The sequence below is a fragment of the Patella vulgata genome, chromosome 5 (genome assembly GCF_932274485.2).
Source record: "Patella vulgata chromosome 5, xgPatVulg1.2, whole genome shotgun sequence".
Taxonomy (NCBI): domain Eukaryota; kingdom Metazoa; phylum Mollusca; class Gastropoda; family Patellidae; genus Patella; species Patella vulgata.
Genome location: NC_065883.2, coordinates 22405757 through 22423761, shown reverse-complemented (window position 1 = coordinate 22423761; position 18005 = coordinate 22405757). Strand labels below are relative to the sequence as shown.

General features: G+C 33.7%; 1 protein-coding gene across 2 annotated transcripts in view; it reads right to left on the bottom strand.

Moving 5' to 3' along the window:
* Positions 1-18005, bottom strand: part of LOC126821544 (spectrin beta chain, non-erythrocytic 2) — a 135289-nt gene that overhangs the window by 91550 nt on the left and 25734 nt on the right. For both annotated transcript variants that reach the window (XM_056100749.1, XM_056100750.1), the window contains exon 3: positions 6151-6320. In XM_056100749.1, the coding sequence (XP_055956724.1) occupies positions 6151-6267 (117 nt within the window). In that variant the 5' untranslated portion in view covers positions 6268-6320. The remainder of the gene's footprint in view (positions 1-6150; positions 6321-18005) is intronic.

The following is an 18005-nucleotide window of genomic DNA, read 5'->3' as shown; positions in this document are numbered from 1 at the left end:
CGCATATAATAATGTAATGTAAATGTATATAAACTGATTTACATTCAACCGTTTCTGTTTTTACTGTAATTTCTTATCAGTTATATTCGGCAAAATATGCCAGAAGTCTTAATTGAATGGCAATCTTTAGCGTCTGGTTATTCCGGTCTACACCGATGATATTTATTGCGCATGTTCTCCAGATAAGAATATAGCGTCACCATTAATTTGACATGACTTGTGGAATATGTCTAGCTGCGTTCTTTGAGTCTCTTGTTCCAAATTGCGCTGAAACGCATTATGGTACACGATTCGTGTACCAATGGTAAAATGTTTAATTTGTCTTGAATATTGGATATCAGAAGCCCATCTTTTCCCTGTAAGATCACAAGACCAATGTTGATTTGAATTGACAAATAATTTGTGTTTTCAATGTCGAAGATTTTTGATGATACTGAATTAGAGACTTAGCTACTTTAACATTAAATTAATACATTATGTACTCAGATTGATTATTTATCATTTAATTAATATGAACTCAGATTGATTATTTAACATTTAATTGAGAAAGCAGAATCAAAATACCAAAATTAAATAATGTCTCAACTTGGATTCAATCAGATTTAAAACACGCCTATCATTAAATTTTCGTGGACACATAAAATGGCGGCAGGCTTTTTGCATAGCAAGCAGCCTAGATTGATGAAATTTCAATACCACATATATCATAAATATTGAACTGAATTTAACTATTATTCGTATTAGAGATTCATTTTTCACAATATTGTAGTTTGCAAGTGATTCCTATTGTTTAAAATGGTCCATCAGTACTTTAAACATACATTATGCAAGAGCTAAATCAGTCTATTGCATGTCTTTCTTTAGGCCTGAAATGTTATCTAAATTATTAATTAGACATTAATTAACGTTGCCAGACCATAATCAACTCTAGATGGCATCACTAGACTGCGATCTTTAGTGGATTGTGAGCCGATTTACTGCATAACTTTCCTTCACGATTTAACGATTAAATGGATAATCGAGACTATGCTGTTTATCATACTGACTTTAGTAATGATGATCAAGGCTACATGTAGGTAGATATTTCGATCGCTTAGTTCTCGGTTCATAGTGGATCAATTTAAATGAAATTTTCAGCAAATTACCTTTACATTATCTAGTTTTTAACTATTATAGTGAGAACTGCCAACTCGTTATCGAATCTCCCATAATGTATCTTTAAATATCATTTTGTCAATGTATAATACTTAAAGATGAAATTTACTTGACCATACAACTGATGATGTCAATCAGTCACTTGAAATCCTACCTGCCTAGTTCTTAAACCAAGAGTGATTAACTTATTTTACCACTTATTGTTATATCTCAAAACAAACTGTAAAACAAAAGCTTGTCATTGTAAAGTTTATTTAAGACATGTTGCGTAATTTGTTAAATACCTTCGAAATCTACTCTTCTTTCCAATTGTTGGCTAGATTCACAGTTTAAATTGAAAAGACAAATAAAGATAATCACACATCTTTACACCCCTGTATTCTACAAGTTTCTTGGTTGACAAACTCTGGTTTCTTTTCGTAGTTGTTTGGGTAATTGAGAGAGAGAGAAAGAGAGAGCGAGGGAGGTAATGTCCACTGACACAAACTAGGTCATTTTGAGACTAACACATGGTACAATTTTACTACAATAATTCAATTGCATGTAGAGGTCTTTAGCAGTGGGAGGAGACCAGGCAACCCACAAGGTTAGGCAGTTGTTACCTTCAAGTGCAGGAATGAAACCTTGCCGCTTGATTCAATGGCAGACCTTATGATTTAGAGCGCATGCATTATACCCTACAGCCACCTACCCCCCTGTTTTGGTAACTCTTACGAGCAAGTCAATTAACTACTGTATGAAAGTATGTAAAGAGAGTAGCATATCACATTCTATTAATGTTTATATTGGTGGAAAAGGAATTTTGATTTTAAGATCACGAATTAGAATTTTCACTGAAATGAACTCAAAACACAAAGGTTAAGAAGTACGACAACCATATGTTATATTCACTTCATAATTGAGGCTGTCCAGTTCTTTGTAGACAGGGCTATATAATTTTAAGCATGTGAGGCTGAATTTAGTCATGTAAACCTTCTCCAGGTTCCCACTGATAAAGAATCTTGCATGCCAGGAAAATTAAGAATTATGGTTATGTTTATTTAGTACCAAAAAGACTTCGTTGAATTAAGTGGACATTCTCCAGTCTTAGCAGGCATTTACTGGATGAATAAATGTCACCGCAAGTTGAAATAAAATAAATAAAACTGTATGTCCTTTCTCAACGATGGATAGGGGGGGGGGGGGGGGAGGAGGGTTGGGATGGCCTAGTGCTCTAAACTGCCATGTTTCGACCTCTAGCTGGCCGATCACCTCTGGCTTGCTGTTGTGATTTCGATGCCTGGTGTGAGCATGTGGCTTGGAGATAGGGGCGCCTTCTCAATCTCGTGGGTTTACTCCTGGTACTCCAGTTTCCTCCCACAGCAAAGACCCTTGCTCCACATTAGTGTTTAAAAGACAAAATTAAACTGGTTTAAAAATCCTAGCACTTTCACGTTCGATGATATTGTCGAAACCATCTATAACTCAACAAGCGAATCAAATTTCGTCTAAGAGGAATTTTTCCATTGTATTGTAACACAAGAATACGGAAAATTTATATCAAAATATGGTTATTTCATTTTTTAAAAAGTTAAACAAAGAAGCCACTTGTTACCAAATTTATTTAATTAAATAAATATTATCTGTGTTTTTATTCTAACCAATAATATAACTAGATTATTTATAATATTATTAAAAATGGTACACAACCCTCAGACTATATCGGTATTATGCCAGACCACTTTGTGTTTTGAAACCCACTTTGTGTTGTGTTTACTGCACTACTGCACATTATTGCCAGATTTAGCTCTTGCATAATGTATGTTTAAGATTTTAAACAGGCTATTAGATGAAAATTTCTTTTTTCAGATCCTACTTTCTAAATTCCTAGACTTCCACTCTGATTGTAAACAGAAGGACATGTTCATGTTGAGTGATATATAAATAATAATATATACAAACCACATCTAAAGATGATGGCTAATAGATTTATCTCATCTTAACACTGATTGGTTAAATAAACAAACTACCACACCTGTCAACGCAGTCATAGGAGCTTAAACTGATTTTTTTTCTAAAGTCATGGATTGAAAATTAATAAAAATAATCTAATTTTGAAACAAAATTACAGGTAGTGTTGCTTTTTTTTATATATAGAAGCTTAGCTAATAGTTACAGTGGCTTCTAATTAATTGTGTTTGTTTAGTAGTAAAGATTAATGGATGGACAAACGTGACTTTTTTCAATTACCCTGTTATGTCTAAATGTTAAAGCTAATCAGACATTCTTTTTAAAGATACATTAGTTAAGAGCTAAATCTCCCTATTGCAAATCTTTCTAAAGGCTTCAAATGTTATAGAAATTATTAATTAGACCTTTATTTACATGACAAGTATAAAATCTACTCTGTAGACCCTCGGATGGCATGGATATAGCCTGGATTTAAACAGTCTTCTATTTAATAATTAAATCAATAAATGGCTGACCAAGCTAACATTTACCATTAATCACTGACGTCACTCCCAGATACTGCCGGTAAAGGACTGACAATCAAGGGTACTGTAGCCATTGAGAATATGTGGATGGAGTTATCGTCTGTCAATCAAACGATCAGCAATTCCCTGAGACAGTTGATACCTATTTCTAATCCAAACTTCCAACAGTAATAACTTTGTTCAGAATAATGTAATTTGACTGAAATTTTCAATATTTTCCTTTTTTGTATCATCTATTTTTAAATTGTTATAGTAAGAATGGCCTACCCTTTATGAAACTCTTTAACTAATGTATCTTTAAAACAATCGCCTTTAAATGTAACCAGCAGAAACATTAAGCTAATTATTATTGGGTGTAGAGCAACAACAATACAAGTCTATTTTATGTTTAATAAATTATCTCATTTTACACAGACAACTTTTACTTCTTTATTATTATATACATGTATACAAGTTTTTGTGTAATTTTGAATTTCTACCATATTTCTACCATATTGCATTGTCCTTTAAATTGCATGACAATATTCAGTCCAAAATGGTCATTATTAAAACATACATGATACAATAGGTATCATTAATATCATGATACATTCTTTTCTTGTTTTAACAGAAGTCTATATCAAGAAATATTACCTCAATATATTAAAGATGGGTTCCCGCGTACAAACTGGGTGATTTAATGGTATATATGGACTAAAAACATATTCAAACTAATTAATTTGTCATAATTTTGCTTCAAATCCTTCTCAAACATTGTAATTGCGAAGGAATGTCCTGCTATAAAAATTCGATCAAACCAGGTCATGTTTACGTCACGTGACTTACCTCTCTTTGAAGTCAGAGGAGAATTCATTGCATACATAAGACGATGTTGTCTTTAATCGCTTACTATTTATTACAAATATCGAATCCTAATTAAATTCTCGGATTATCCACTACCCGCGTCTTTTTCCGTCATGTTTATCTCAGAAAGTGTTGTACGTCTAACTCTTCATAAAGTTTAGCAACTTGCACATCAAGCGCTCAATGTTCGCGTGTGACCTTTGACATCACACGTGCAGAAATTCCTAATCGTCGAGCTGTTGATTAGGGGAACCCTTACATTTTTGTTCTGTATACGCTCCATGAGTGTTTTTCGGGGAATCCAGTATTTTTCTAGTAAGATTGGATATCTCTACTTTCCATATATACCAAAATTACCATACTTTTATTGGAAATAACCACCCGATAAATACTTTTCTGGGAACCCATCTTTAAGTTATTTAGGTTATCTAAGACTAATAAAGCCATTTTATCATGAAATTTTAAACCCATTTTTTTTATGAAATTTGTGAGGAACTGAAGTGGAATAACAATGAGTATGTCCTTATATAGACATAAATTAAACCGAAAAGAATGAATCGTATTTGGTTATATAAATATGAGGTATATTTCATGTAACATTAGAAGTTTATTATGTTCAAGTATTCAACCAAGCATATAATATAATTGTTATGGAGGACATGAAACTGTATATTTTGTATCATTTATCATTTCTAGAAGCTATGTGTCAGCCTTCAACTTAGTTATAAAAAAATCTGGTTGGAGAAAAACAGTTATAGCACAGCCCAGTTCCCCCACCTCACTTCATTATAGTATATCTAGACGGGTTTGAACCCATTGATAACAAATAAAATGTTAATTTATCGGAAAACACAACAATAATTCATTGAAGAAAGAAAAGAAACAAAACAAAGTATGACAACAACTGTGCCTCCAGTGAAAAATTAAGGAACAAGAATGTTAAAATAGAAAGATTAATGACATAATTTGTCAGGTTCATTTTTTTGAAGAGGGAGATTGGATCAGAGATGGTATTCCCTGTACAAACTTGGGTCATGACATTCTTAAATCTATGACTCCTGGCGGCATTGGTAAACTGCCTATATGTTACTGTATAAATGCAACCACTGCTCGAAACCTTGCATTTATTTTGTTTTTAAGAATGAGATACTTGGTTCAAATATACAAAACAGTCCTAATAAGAAAGATCTCTACTGTCAAATTAATCAGAATGTTGTCAACACACAACCATCATTAGATAAAACACATTGATATAGCCCATTATCAAAATCAGACTTTCTTTCATAATCTCACAACCTTGAAATTCTTGTAAGCACAATAAGGGGAAATGGTATCAAATATCTAGTTAAATGCTTGCTTCCAGTAATCAGTAATGCCTTGATGACAGCCAATAATTAGCATCAGATAGTCCTTGTTATAGATTTCATCAAAACCTGGTTAGAAAGGACTGGAAAGAGTGCATATAGTTTGTCTAACCCAGCTGATGCTGCAAGTAATGACAATGCATGCCATCTTTTATCTTCCTCTATTTTAATAGTTTGTTTGGAATTTTTTTTGTTTTTTTTAAAATAAGGAACTTCGAACAAGGAATCTATAATTGCCTATCATTAGCATACATGGAAGCCCTATTTAACAATAAAGTATTTCAGCAAACCTATGTATTATAAATTATATTTACCTTTTCCAGGAAGGCATTGGCCCATTTTGTAAACGTCTTTTTCTGAATGTAGACTCTCTCATCCTGTAGGACTTTAATACGCCCCTTTTCAAACTGTTGTGTTTCTTTAAGTGACATGGTGTTCTAGACTATTATTTCTTTAAAAATATATCTTCTGTTAATCAGTGCATCTGAAATATCAACAAAAACAAAATATTACAATATAGAAACCTTTATATTAAAGGAGCTAAATCGCTAACATTTGTGACCTAGTAATTGACAAAAGTGGGTCGCAACGCATATATAATACTGTAATATGAATGTATATAAACTGATTTACATTCAATGGTTTCCGTTTTTACTCCAATTTCAAAATCAGTTATGTTCGACGAAATAAGCCAGCAGTCTCAACCGAGTGCAAATTTCTAGCTTCTGGTTATTCCGGTCTACATACGGCGTTTGATTTGGTGCAATGTGTCTAGCCTCGTCACTCAAGTCTCTTGATACAACTGGGGCTGAAGCGCATTATGGTACACGATTCGTGCACCAATGGTAAAATGTTTATTTTGTCTTAAATATTGGATATCAAAAGCCCATCTTTTTCCGGTAAGATCACAACATGAATGTTGATTTAATTTGACAAATAAATCGTGTTTTCAACATTGAAGATTTTGGATGATATTGAGTTAGAGACTTAGCTACTTTAACATTGTATATCATACATTCAATCAATCTAATTAAAATACAGATCTATATCTTGTTTCGTTTTTTTTTTTACTTTCGATGGCCTACACTAAATGAAGATCTGACCGCTTGTAGTGATAGGTCACGTCAGAGGTCATACGAGCGGCTTTTGACCCTTGACATCAGACATTTGATTAACCAATCGGCATTGATGTTTCTAGTGGATTACCCACAGTTCCGTGCACCACATCAGACTGTTTCATTGGCTAATCCCTCACATCATCCAGAACATGTCAATGATGACAACTCTTCCTGCTCCTAGTGTAGTAAAGACAAGTAAAACGAAATTTATAAATTTATAAAAAACGAAACGAAATAGGATCTGTGTTTTAAGATTGACATTCATTTTAATTGTTGAACATTACACATCTGACAGAACATTTTACTCAGAATCGCTAGGCTTGGTAACTAAGTAAAACTTAAATTATGTGCAACAAAAGGTTTAATGGTCCTGGATGAGGTAAACAAAATAAATTGTAGATAATATATTCAAAGCAATTTAATACAGCCTTATCTACATAAAATTTGAATATCTTAGTTAAAGATGGGTTCCCGCGCTCAAACTGGGTGGTTTAATGGTATATATGGACCAAAAACATATTCAAACTAATTAATTTGTCATAATTATGCTTCAAATCCTTCTCAAACATTGTAATTGCGAAGGAATGCCCTGCTATTAAAATTCGATCAAACCAGGTCATGTTTACGTCACGTCTTGGGAGTCAGAGGAGAAATCATTGCATACATAAGACGATGTTGTCTTTAATCGCTTACTATTTATTACAAATATCGAATCCTAATTAAATTCTCGGATTATCAACTACCCCCGTCTTTTTCCGTCATTTTTATCTCAGAAAGTATTGTACGTCTAACTCTTCATAAAGTTTATCAACTTGTACATCAAGCGCTCAATGTTCGCTTGTGACCTTTGACATCGTGCGTGCAGAAGGTCATAATCGTCAGGCTGTTGATTAGGGGAACCCTTACATTTTTGTCCTGTATACGCTCCATGAGTGTTTTTCGGGGAATCCAGTATTTTTCTAGTAAGATTGGATATCTCTACTTTCCATATATACCAAAATTGCCATACTTTTATTGGAAATAACCACCCGATAAATACTTTTCTGGGAACCCATCTTTAAGCATTGAGGGGAAGATTCAAAAAGCCTGTAAAAGTTTGATCTACTATTCAAACTTCATGATGTAAGAAAATGATTGTGTGGGTTAGTGTTGAAACTACTATTCGGATATTCGTTAACGGATACAAAATAAGGGTTATCCGAATCATTTTACTATCCGTTTACTATTCGTTACAATATATTCTGACATTCCGTATGCTCTATATTTAGCCATTTTTACGTCTGATCACTTTGAAATTTTCCCCAATGCAATTGATCACGTACGCAGCTCCATGAGCATAAATTATTAAATGTCAACATTATGCGTATTATTTAGTGATAGTAACTAATAAAATTATTAATGCAGTGCAACAAAAACAGTAGTCTAAATAAAAAAAATATTCATTCATTCCCTGCGCTAGTTTACGGCATACGAGTTTAGACCGTGTTTTGACTTCCCACAATGAAATTTATTCATAACGACCTAGGTCACGTATATTCCCATTCACTGATTGGTTCAATAGTAGTAGATTATCAGAATGAGGCAAATGACCTTGCCGGAATAAATGGCACATGGTTTTATTTTACTTTTTTCATTCGTGTTGATTGAGCAAAATGATAAGTGGGAGGGTGCGGATAACTGGAGTAGTTATACTATACAAATTCCTTCACCTCATTGATTTTTTTGGGATGTCAGACCGGTGTCATACATAGTCTTAATAATTACGGCTAAAGGTAGGCACGTTTTTTTCTTCGCGGCTCAAACAATTTGCAAATCGAAAGTACGATTTCATTCTCGGCATACAGACACTCATACACATTGAAACAAGTAAGAAAAGTACCGGTATATGAACTTTTGATGTAATTGTGTTCAAGAATTTCACGTCTCCGAATTATCCGAATAGTATTCGGATAGCCAACAAAAGTATTCGGATCACAAATCTCGATCCGATTTTCAACACTAGTGTGGGTTTGATAAAAGAACAGGGTTTCATGAATTCAAAATTACTCTATACGTTCATTTAATCTGACTAATATCTCAAAGTTCCTTAAAATGACCCTATCTAATTCCATGTATCCTACTTCATCCGTGATTAAGAATAAGGAATGGTATACATGTAGCAATAGTAGTCCTCGGAGATATATCAGGACACTAGATGTCTCGTTTAATTATTAAATTGTAAATCAATCTATAGGATTCAACTATAAACAAATCATTAAGATTAATTATTAATACATTAACGCAAATAATTGATGAATAATACACAATGTTATCAATTAAGTCTGTTCAACATCTTCAAGAGATCTATCTATATCAATACAACTGTTCATCATAATATACATGTATATGTATATAACTGAAACTTTGGGCATTGAACATATAACTGAATTTCTGAGGTTCATCTTGTCAATAATTACACGTAGATTTTTCAAAATTCCTTATTTCTTCACTATCAGATTAACATCTTTGGGGGAAAGTTTCCATAAGATTGCTTCCCATTATCATGAATTGTTTACTGAATATATATAATCACATATAATAATATACAATTCATTTTTAACACTATTTCCTTCACAATCTGTCATTGAATACAAACTGAAAACTTATTTCCTTACTTTTCACTAAACATTTCTTTTTTCAAAATGCTTTTTACTTTGAACTACACAAAAAAATACTATACCATTAAACTTTGCCCGAGTTGATTAAGCTTCCTTGCACAATTAACAAGCACACAAAAATGTTTCCAATTAGGTGTACAAAAAGTCAAAAGATATCTAATACATTTTGAGTAGTAATATTATCACAAATAATCATACATGTACATGTACATGTAATTCTGTTCCTCCACATCTGTCCAATTCATATTTTGTGGGATTTATTTAATCAATGCATTGCCAGTGAAATAATTCTGTATTGCCCTTTTGAATGTTTTAATTTTGTTATCCAATAAGAGAGTTGTTTTAATGGTATTTACTAATAATTGAACTGGAAATACATGAGAGACATGAACTATAAAATTGTTACATAAACCAAACCTAAAGAGTTCCTAGACATTTACGAAAAGTTTTATTTACGTTTGTGTGTGTAGTATTATTTGTTGTCGTCTAGTCGTTTTCCAGCAGGTCATCAGTGTATTAGCAGATCTAATTAACAGGTGCACACAGGTAACAAAAAGTAACGAGGAGATATTGGAACAATACACTAACAATATTTACCTCCTCTTGACGGCATGTTGATTATTTATTCACTACCAGGAAAATTCACTCGGGTTTTACACAGAACTAATTCAAATAGCTAATAGAAACAGTAACTGAGATATATTCTTAAGAACCACAAGTAGACAAGGCTACACAATTGATATTTAATTGAAAAAGAGAAAAAATAGAGACCGAGAATGGGGTTTAACATCCACTCAACACAAACTAGGTCATTTAGGGTCTGATATATCATTTTTTTTGCTTGTTAATAATTCTTGCACATTTCTTTATCTATTTCTCTGAACCAATAAAATTGGGTAAAATATAACTAGAAACATCCTTTGGATGATATGAAATAAAATGAAATGTGTTTACTGTCCTACTATTCTGCTCTGACTGGGTTAATAAAGAGGGGCATATGCCATGCAGTGTGCTATGAGGGAAATTTTCCCCTGGCAGTGGCACTATGGCCTCTTATATCGAATTCTGACTGCCGAGGGATCTTTTACATGGACGCCAATGTATATCATACCATCCGAACGACTAGACAGCTGTCCTTGTCTGGCCTTCCATCCTGCACCACTGACAATGGGAAACCACGTCGGAAAATCCCAATGAACTTTCTCGGTCAATGCAGGGATCAAACACTCGACCTCAAGGCTAGTGAGCCAGCGTCTTACCCACTCAGCCACCGTGGCTCCCTTGAACGATATGGTAGGCGGATACATGTAGTGAGCTTTAGCAGAGAGAGAATATGAGATTCAAGCAGACACACCTACACTTGTCACTCACAAACATGCAATCGAAAACCACAACCCTTGCATCGATGACAGGCCTTATAAACTAGAACCCTAAGCCGGAAGATCAATTTCCTACTTCTGTTTCCAAATATGCTTACAGTCAGTATATTCTATCACAAACAAAGCACCAAGTCTTGGGCAGAAACAAAAGAACCTGGACAAAAACCACAAGAAAAAAAAAACCATGGGATTGCAATACAGGTTGCTGTTATATCATACGGTGAGTCACAAATCTTAACTCATTACAATATTGTTTATTTTTAAATATAAATGGTCTATACAGTATAATTGAAATGGATATTTGTCATTTTTTAAACAAATCTTCAAATGCAGTGGAAAAATAAAGCCATATCTGTGAAAACATGAATCTATTACAACCTCCAGACTTATTTATGTTTTTGTTATCGAATGGAAACATTTCAATGAAATAAGACGTCATGATGCCAATATTTAGGGCGGTAATGTTTTTTTTCTTGCAATAAGAATAAGTTTTTAAAGCCATAATTGTCCAGATCCTTGTATATAAAATAACTGATGATGGTAAACTAGCTATAAAATCTTCAAATCTATCCACTTTATCTTTGACAAATAGTTTCTACTTATTTATCTGGTAATCCCATTATACTTACAATTCTATTTTTTAATAAATCCAAACAGCACAAAATAATCCAAGAAAGTGTTTCTGAAAATTCCAGACTCCACCTGATTTAGGTCCTGTGTGAGAGTGTGATTGAGTCCAGTTCAAGACTTTGAATGACTTTTAATAGTGAAGATTTTGGCGGCAAGTAACATTTGGTGAACAACTGGAACGAATTAAAGTAATGCTAGTGGTTGTGTACGGACTGTCAATGACTACAAGGGGAGCAGTAATTGAGAAGATGTATTACTAGTGTTATTTCCCTAAAGGGACTATCTCAATAACCCCTCCAAGACCTCCAGGCTACTTTTGTTAAGGCAAACCATAATAATTATTTGCTTCAAGAAAATCTCATTTTTAAACAAAATTTAAATCCTGAGGATAAAAAAAAAATCAACCTTTTAATGTTGTAGATTATTACAAAAACAGATTTCAATCAAGTAGAAACCATTCTTCATTTTTAATGTAAACATTCTGACTGGCCCTTCATAATTTTCACATTTACTAGCATGAATCTGAATAACATCTGACATGAATTACCCAATTTATCAGTATAATCAGATCTCAATAAACAACTAATTAATGTGCTTTGCTCTAGAAATGTGATTACAGCAAGGATTGATGAGATGATGAAACCAGACTGGGTGTAGATACCTTTTACTAGACCAAAAGACTGGATGATAAGAATGAAATATGACGGCTCATTAAAGATGTCTTCTGTCACCATTAACAACTACTTCATGTAACATAGGACTAACTTTAAATAGACATTAACACTTCATTAACTTTTATAAATCAAGGTTAAAGGAGGCATGTTAATTGAATTTATTAATGTTAAAAGTTATTTGAGGGAAGTTTTAGGTATGTAGTGAAATAATGTCAATTTGGGGGCAGTTATAAAAAAAGTTAATGCAGAAATCATTGTTAAAATAAAGCAGATGTGTAAACAGTGGCATATTTTCGTGGACATAATAGTGCTGCCCAACCCAACTTCCGCATAATCATACCTCACCACTCTGCAAAGTGAGTGATACCACCAATCCCCACTCTGCATAACAGTGCCGCTGCCTTACCCTGTGTAATTATGTTACCACAACCTAATCTTGGCATTCACGCCCCACTCCCATCATGTAATTTAAATGCCCTTCAGCTAACTATTGGCCTGTTAATATTTTAGATTTGACTCTTATAATCTCTCAAACTAGAGAGAGAGAGAGAGAGAAATGGAGTTTAACGTCCACTCGACACAGACTAGGGCATTTCGGGACTAACATATGGTTTAATTTTATTTCAATAATTCGCTTGCGCATAGGGGTCTTTTAGCAGTGGGAGGAAACCGGAGGACCAGGAGAAAACCCATGCGGTTGGACAGGCAACCCTACTCCTTGTCACGTACAACTGGGGATTCAAAACCACGCCAGTTGACTCAATGACAGACTTTATGATACAGCAGGTGCGTGCTAACCATTCGGCCATCCAACCCCCCTCTCAAACTAGCTGACACAGCAAGCCATTTTACCCCAAATGGGCTACTATTGGTGTAAATAGAAATATTTTAGAGAATTTAAAACATTAAGATTTTTACGATGGTAAATTTTCTAATAGATTATTATAAATGACCGATACACATTTTTGGTTACAGTCTACCTTGGGTACCAGAACATGAAACAAATAGGTTCACCATACAAGAAGTTCCTAAAGACACAAAGATTGTGTATTGAACTGTCATGGTAATAAAATGATAGTTTACTAGAATTAATCTTTTTAATCTGATGTTATCTGGTCCAGAATGTAATCAAGAATTTTACTACAGAGTAAAAACATCATAAGAAATAAGACTAAGTCTATCAATAGAAGATAACACACAGTATCTTATAACAGTTCATCTACATAATAAAAATGTCAACAAAGTACAAACTAGAGTTCACTTGAAAATATATTTAAAATTCTTATAGATATGAAGTTTAGGAACAGGTGACGGAACATGCCGAAATATTTTGGTCATATCTCAATCCATGAAATGTGATGAAATTTTGAAATTTGATACAGTTTAAAAAGCCTGTAAATGGTTGATGTTTACACACAAACTTTACTCTAACATCAGGACAGTCATTTGATATTTTGTTTAAAATGTAGAAGAACGTGGTTTATTTACACACCTGTAACACTCTAGTTATATTACCTGGCCAAATGACCATTATCACCTATACCATACATACCTATACTTACTATTACTTTAAACACCTGGAAAACCTTTCATTCATTCAAAGAAACATAAAACATATCAGTCCAGTCCAATGTTTAGACCACTTGACTCAACCAGCAGGTTCGAGATTAGTTTTGACACTTTACCAAATGTCACACAATTCAAAATATTAAGTCTTCCTTTGTAGATTTCAGAAAATAGTCTAGTAAGACAATCTCTTGGTGCTAAAGCAAATTTAGTTATGAAAGGAAGTACAATAAGCTGTAATTATAGCATGGTACAGTTCTAGTTGCAATTATCATCTATGTTTATAGCTATTTATTCCTGGCCTGATCTATAAGGTTAGATCTATTTCATTAGGCCAACTTCAAAATTGGTCAAAGGTCACAAAATATAAACTGGGCTAGCGCGAATCCCAACCTTTAAACCTAACCCTGGACCCAGCCCTAATGCTTAGCCTACCCCTAAATTACAATCTCGCCAACAATCACGTGACCTAACCTTATTTAAATCTCAGTGACACTTATGAAAATTGAGCTGGCCTTAACAAATAGATTTAGTCAATCTATAATGCACTACTTGATTGATCACAGAAGAGTCTATCAACCAGTTTTGATCTGGAGTACCAGTACGTACATAACTTCATTCGGGATTTGTAAAAAATGGAATCCAAGCATTACAAAAGAAAGTGACTATTATATTCTAAAGCTGTCACTTTAAATGATATTATCTCCTATAAAAGGCTACTAAAACCTTTGGAAACATTTTAGCTAGAAACATATAAACTAGGATATCTAAAGAGTATCAAGTATGTGTCAAGCTCTCTCCACCATGTTTTATAGAAATTCCACCGATTGAAATCTGATATGGGAGAATATGTGTGGAATTTGAGATAATGATAATACCTACAAACAATAAAGATTGATATCTATTTTCTTTTTCCCTCTAACAATAATATCTCCTTGTGGTGAATGGATTGGATCATTTACAACACAAATGTTTTAACTGTGTTAATCTCAGAATGGTTTCAAGACCACCTCACTTCAGAGGTTCAGATTGAACCCATTATCACTGTGTTATTCTCAGAATGGTTCCAAGACCACCTGGCTCACTTCAGTTGTTCAGATTGAACCTGTTATCAGAATGGAAGGCTTTGGTTTAACCTGTTTACGTGACTCCTGGCTTGCTTAAAGAGAGAGAGAAATGGGGTTTAACATCCACTCAACACAAACTTGGTCATTTCGGGACTAACACATGGTTCAATTTTATTTCAATAATTTGCTTGCACGTACATGTAGGGGTCTTTAGCCGTGGGAGGAAACAGAGGACCTGAAGAAAACCCACGACGTGTCACAGGCGACCCTACTCCTTGTCACGTACAACCGGGGAATCGAAACCACGCCAGTTGACTCAGTGACACCTTATGATACAGCGCACATGTACTAACCATTCGGCCATCCACCCCTCTTGGCATGCTTAAAAGTTGTAATGTAAAAAAGGTTAGTTATAGATATGTCATATTGTTCAGAATGAATCATATGTAAATAAATCACAAAAAAACGCATTCTTATTTTATAACCATTCAACCCTCATACCATTATCATATTTTTGATCTGTGGTATCAAATTATAAAGTATAAAACATGTAATTATGAAGTAGTAAGTAGTATTAATGTATGTCACCCTGTTTGACCTTTACCAACCAGCCTAGCCACATTCTTTGACAATAACTACTCATTGTAACTGTCACAGCAGGATTGAAAACAACAAATGTATTTTACATACTTTGTAGTTTAAAAACTATACATGTGAACATTACATGGGCTTCTACTCACTACCTTGATCCAATTAGTGCATTCAGTTTGTTTTTATAATAAATGGTATGACAAAAACAAAATTGATATTTATGTTAGTGGTACATGTATAATTAAGTACTGAACTGTTTATGATACACTAACAGTAGCCTGATACCAACTGCCGCCCGGGTAGCCATCTCGAGACCCACTGTCAGTAGTCTTCGGCTTTGAGATGGACACAGGGTTGGAATTTCTCTGGGGGCATGATGTCACTGAGCTGTGCTCGAGTTTTTCCACCTGGCATTCACCTATCTCGTATAAATTGTATATGCTAAAGTCATTTGTATAATGTTTACATTTATTGTTTAATTTCACTTGGATAATGTCTAATGTCACTCATATGTTTACATTTATAGTCTAATGTCACTCATATGTTTACATTTATAGTCAAATGTCACTTGTATAATGTTTACATTTATAGTCTAATGTCACTTGTATCTTTATTTTTATAGTCTAATGTCACTTGTATGTTTACATTTATAGTCTAATGTCACTCGTATAATGTTTACATTTATAGTAATGCCACTGAATATTTTTTTACATTTGTAGTTAACATATAATGCCACTTGGATACTGTTAACATTTATAGTCTAATGTCACCTAACTTTATTGTCTAATAACACTTATATAATGTTTATATTTACGATCTTAAGCTATTACTTTTACATTTTGTGGTCTGATGTCATTGTAGCAGTCTTATCTTGGATTTATCTCTTGAACTAATCTTTCACCAGACAAAATCAGTAATGTAGATAACTATGTGATAAAATGTTTATATGCATGGTCTAATGTTACTACAATGTTTATATGACTGGTCTAATGTCACCACAATGTTTATATTCATGGTCTTTCCTTGTATTAATGGTCTTCAGTGAAATGAAATGAAATGAAATGGGGTTTAACGTCCTACTGTTCTGCTCCTATGCTGGGCTAATGAAAACGGCCATAGACATACATGCATGTCCCAATTATGTTGTACATATGTCCTGATTATATTGAATGTGTTGAGTTTGTAATCATAATGAGTTATTTATATTCATGCAATGGTTTTTCTAAATATCTAAATTCATGAAATAACCATCAATAAATATCCTATTAACATATCAAAAATGCTTTTATTTGTATTTGACCATGTGACCAGAATCTGTATAATCGTTATAGTAACAGATGTTGAGTATTATACATTTTTATCTAGGTATACATGTAATTCAAATATACTAAATAAATCATACTCTATATTTATTATTTCTTGAATTTATTTTCAATTTCTGTGTCAAACAATCCTAACTATAGCCTCAAGCTCGAGCTGCTTAAGTGAAAACAACAGTTCCAACATCACTGGCAGGCAGTAGAGCTTTTTTCAAAGCATCACACCAAATTTCTAGATTTCTATATATCAGTACATGTATAGGAAACACACCACATACGTTAGTTGTAAGGAACATAAAGCCCCATCATATTCCCACCAACAACAACTAAAATCATTGTCAACCAGTTTTAAAAGAATCCATCCACTATGAACTCTGTACAAGCTCAGATAGTCAAAATGTGATCATAAAGGTACATGTAAGACTGCAAAACTGTTCGAAATTTACATTCTGAAAATTTTGAAAATCAATATGAATGGTTAATCTCCCATATGTTGTTGTTCTTAGTGTTTAAAGTCCATCCCACACCGTAGGTGATATCGCAGGGGTCTTTCCTGTAGGAGGAAACCAGAGTACCTGGAGTAAACCCACTGTGTTGAGAAGGCGCCCCTGGCATCTCCTAGCCAAGTCACTTACGCTTACACCAGGGATCAAAACCACAACCGCAAGCCAGTGGTGACCGGCCAGCTAGAGGTCCAAGCGTGGCACTCTAGACCACTAGGCCCTCCCAAATCCCCCTTTTCCCATATCCTGGTCGTTTTTAAATAATGACCTGTTGAGTGGTCACAAGAAATCGTGAATGGGCGACAGACCGCTGGAAGAAGATGACAAAAATAATATACATTCATATTAACAGTGGGCATAAAAAATGGTAATGTTCAAATGATATTTATTACATCTTGGAAAATGTTTCTTTGCAGCAAAAGTATTAAACATAGGAACCCTAATGTTTCAAGTCTGATTGACAGGAAATATATTCTGGGTAATTTTTGCTGAATAAAAGTATTGATGATTTTTTCCAAGAATCTTTATTCATGTCTGACACATGTACATATACTTTGACAACATCTGTTGATCAGCTAAATGAAACTAGTGTTACATATTGTAAATACATACTTTCATTAATAAACTATAGCATAACAGAAATCATGGGGTTAAAACATTATTAA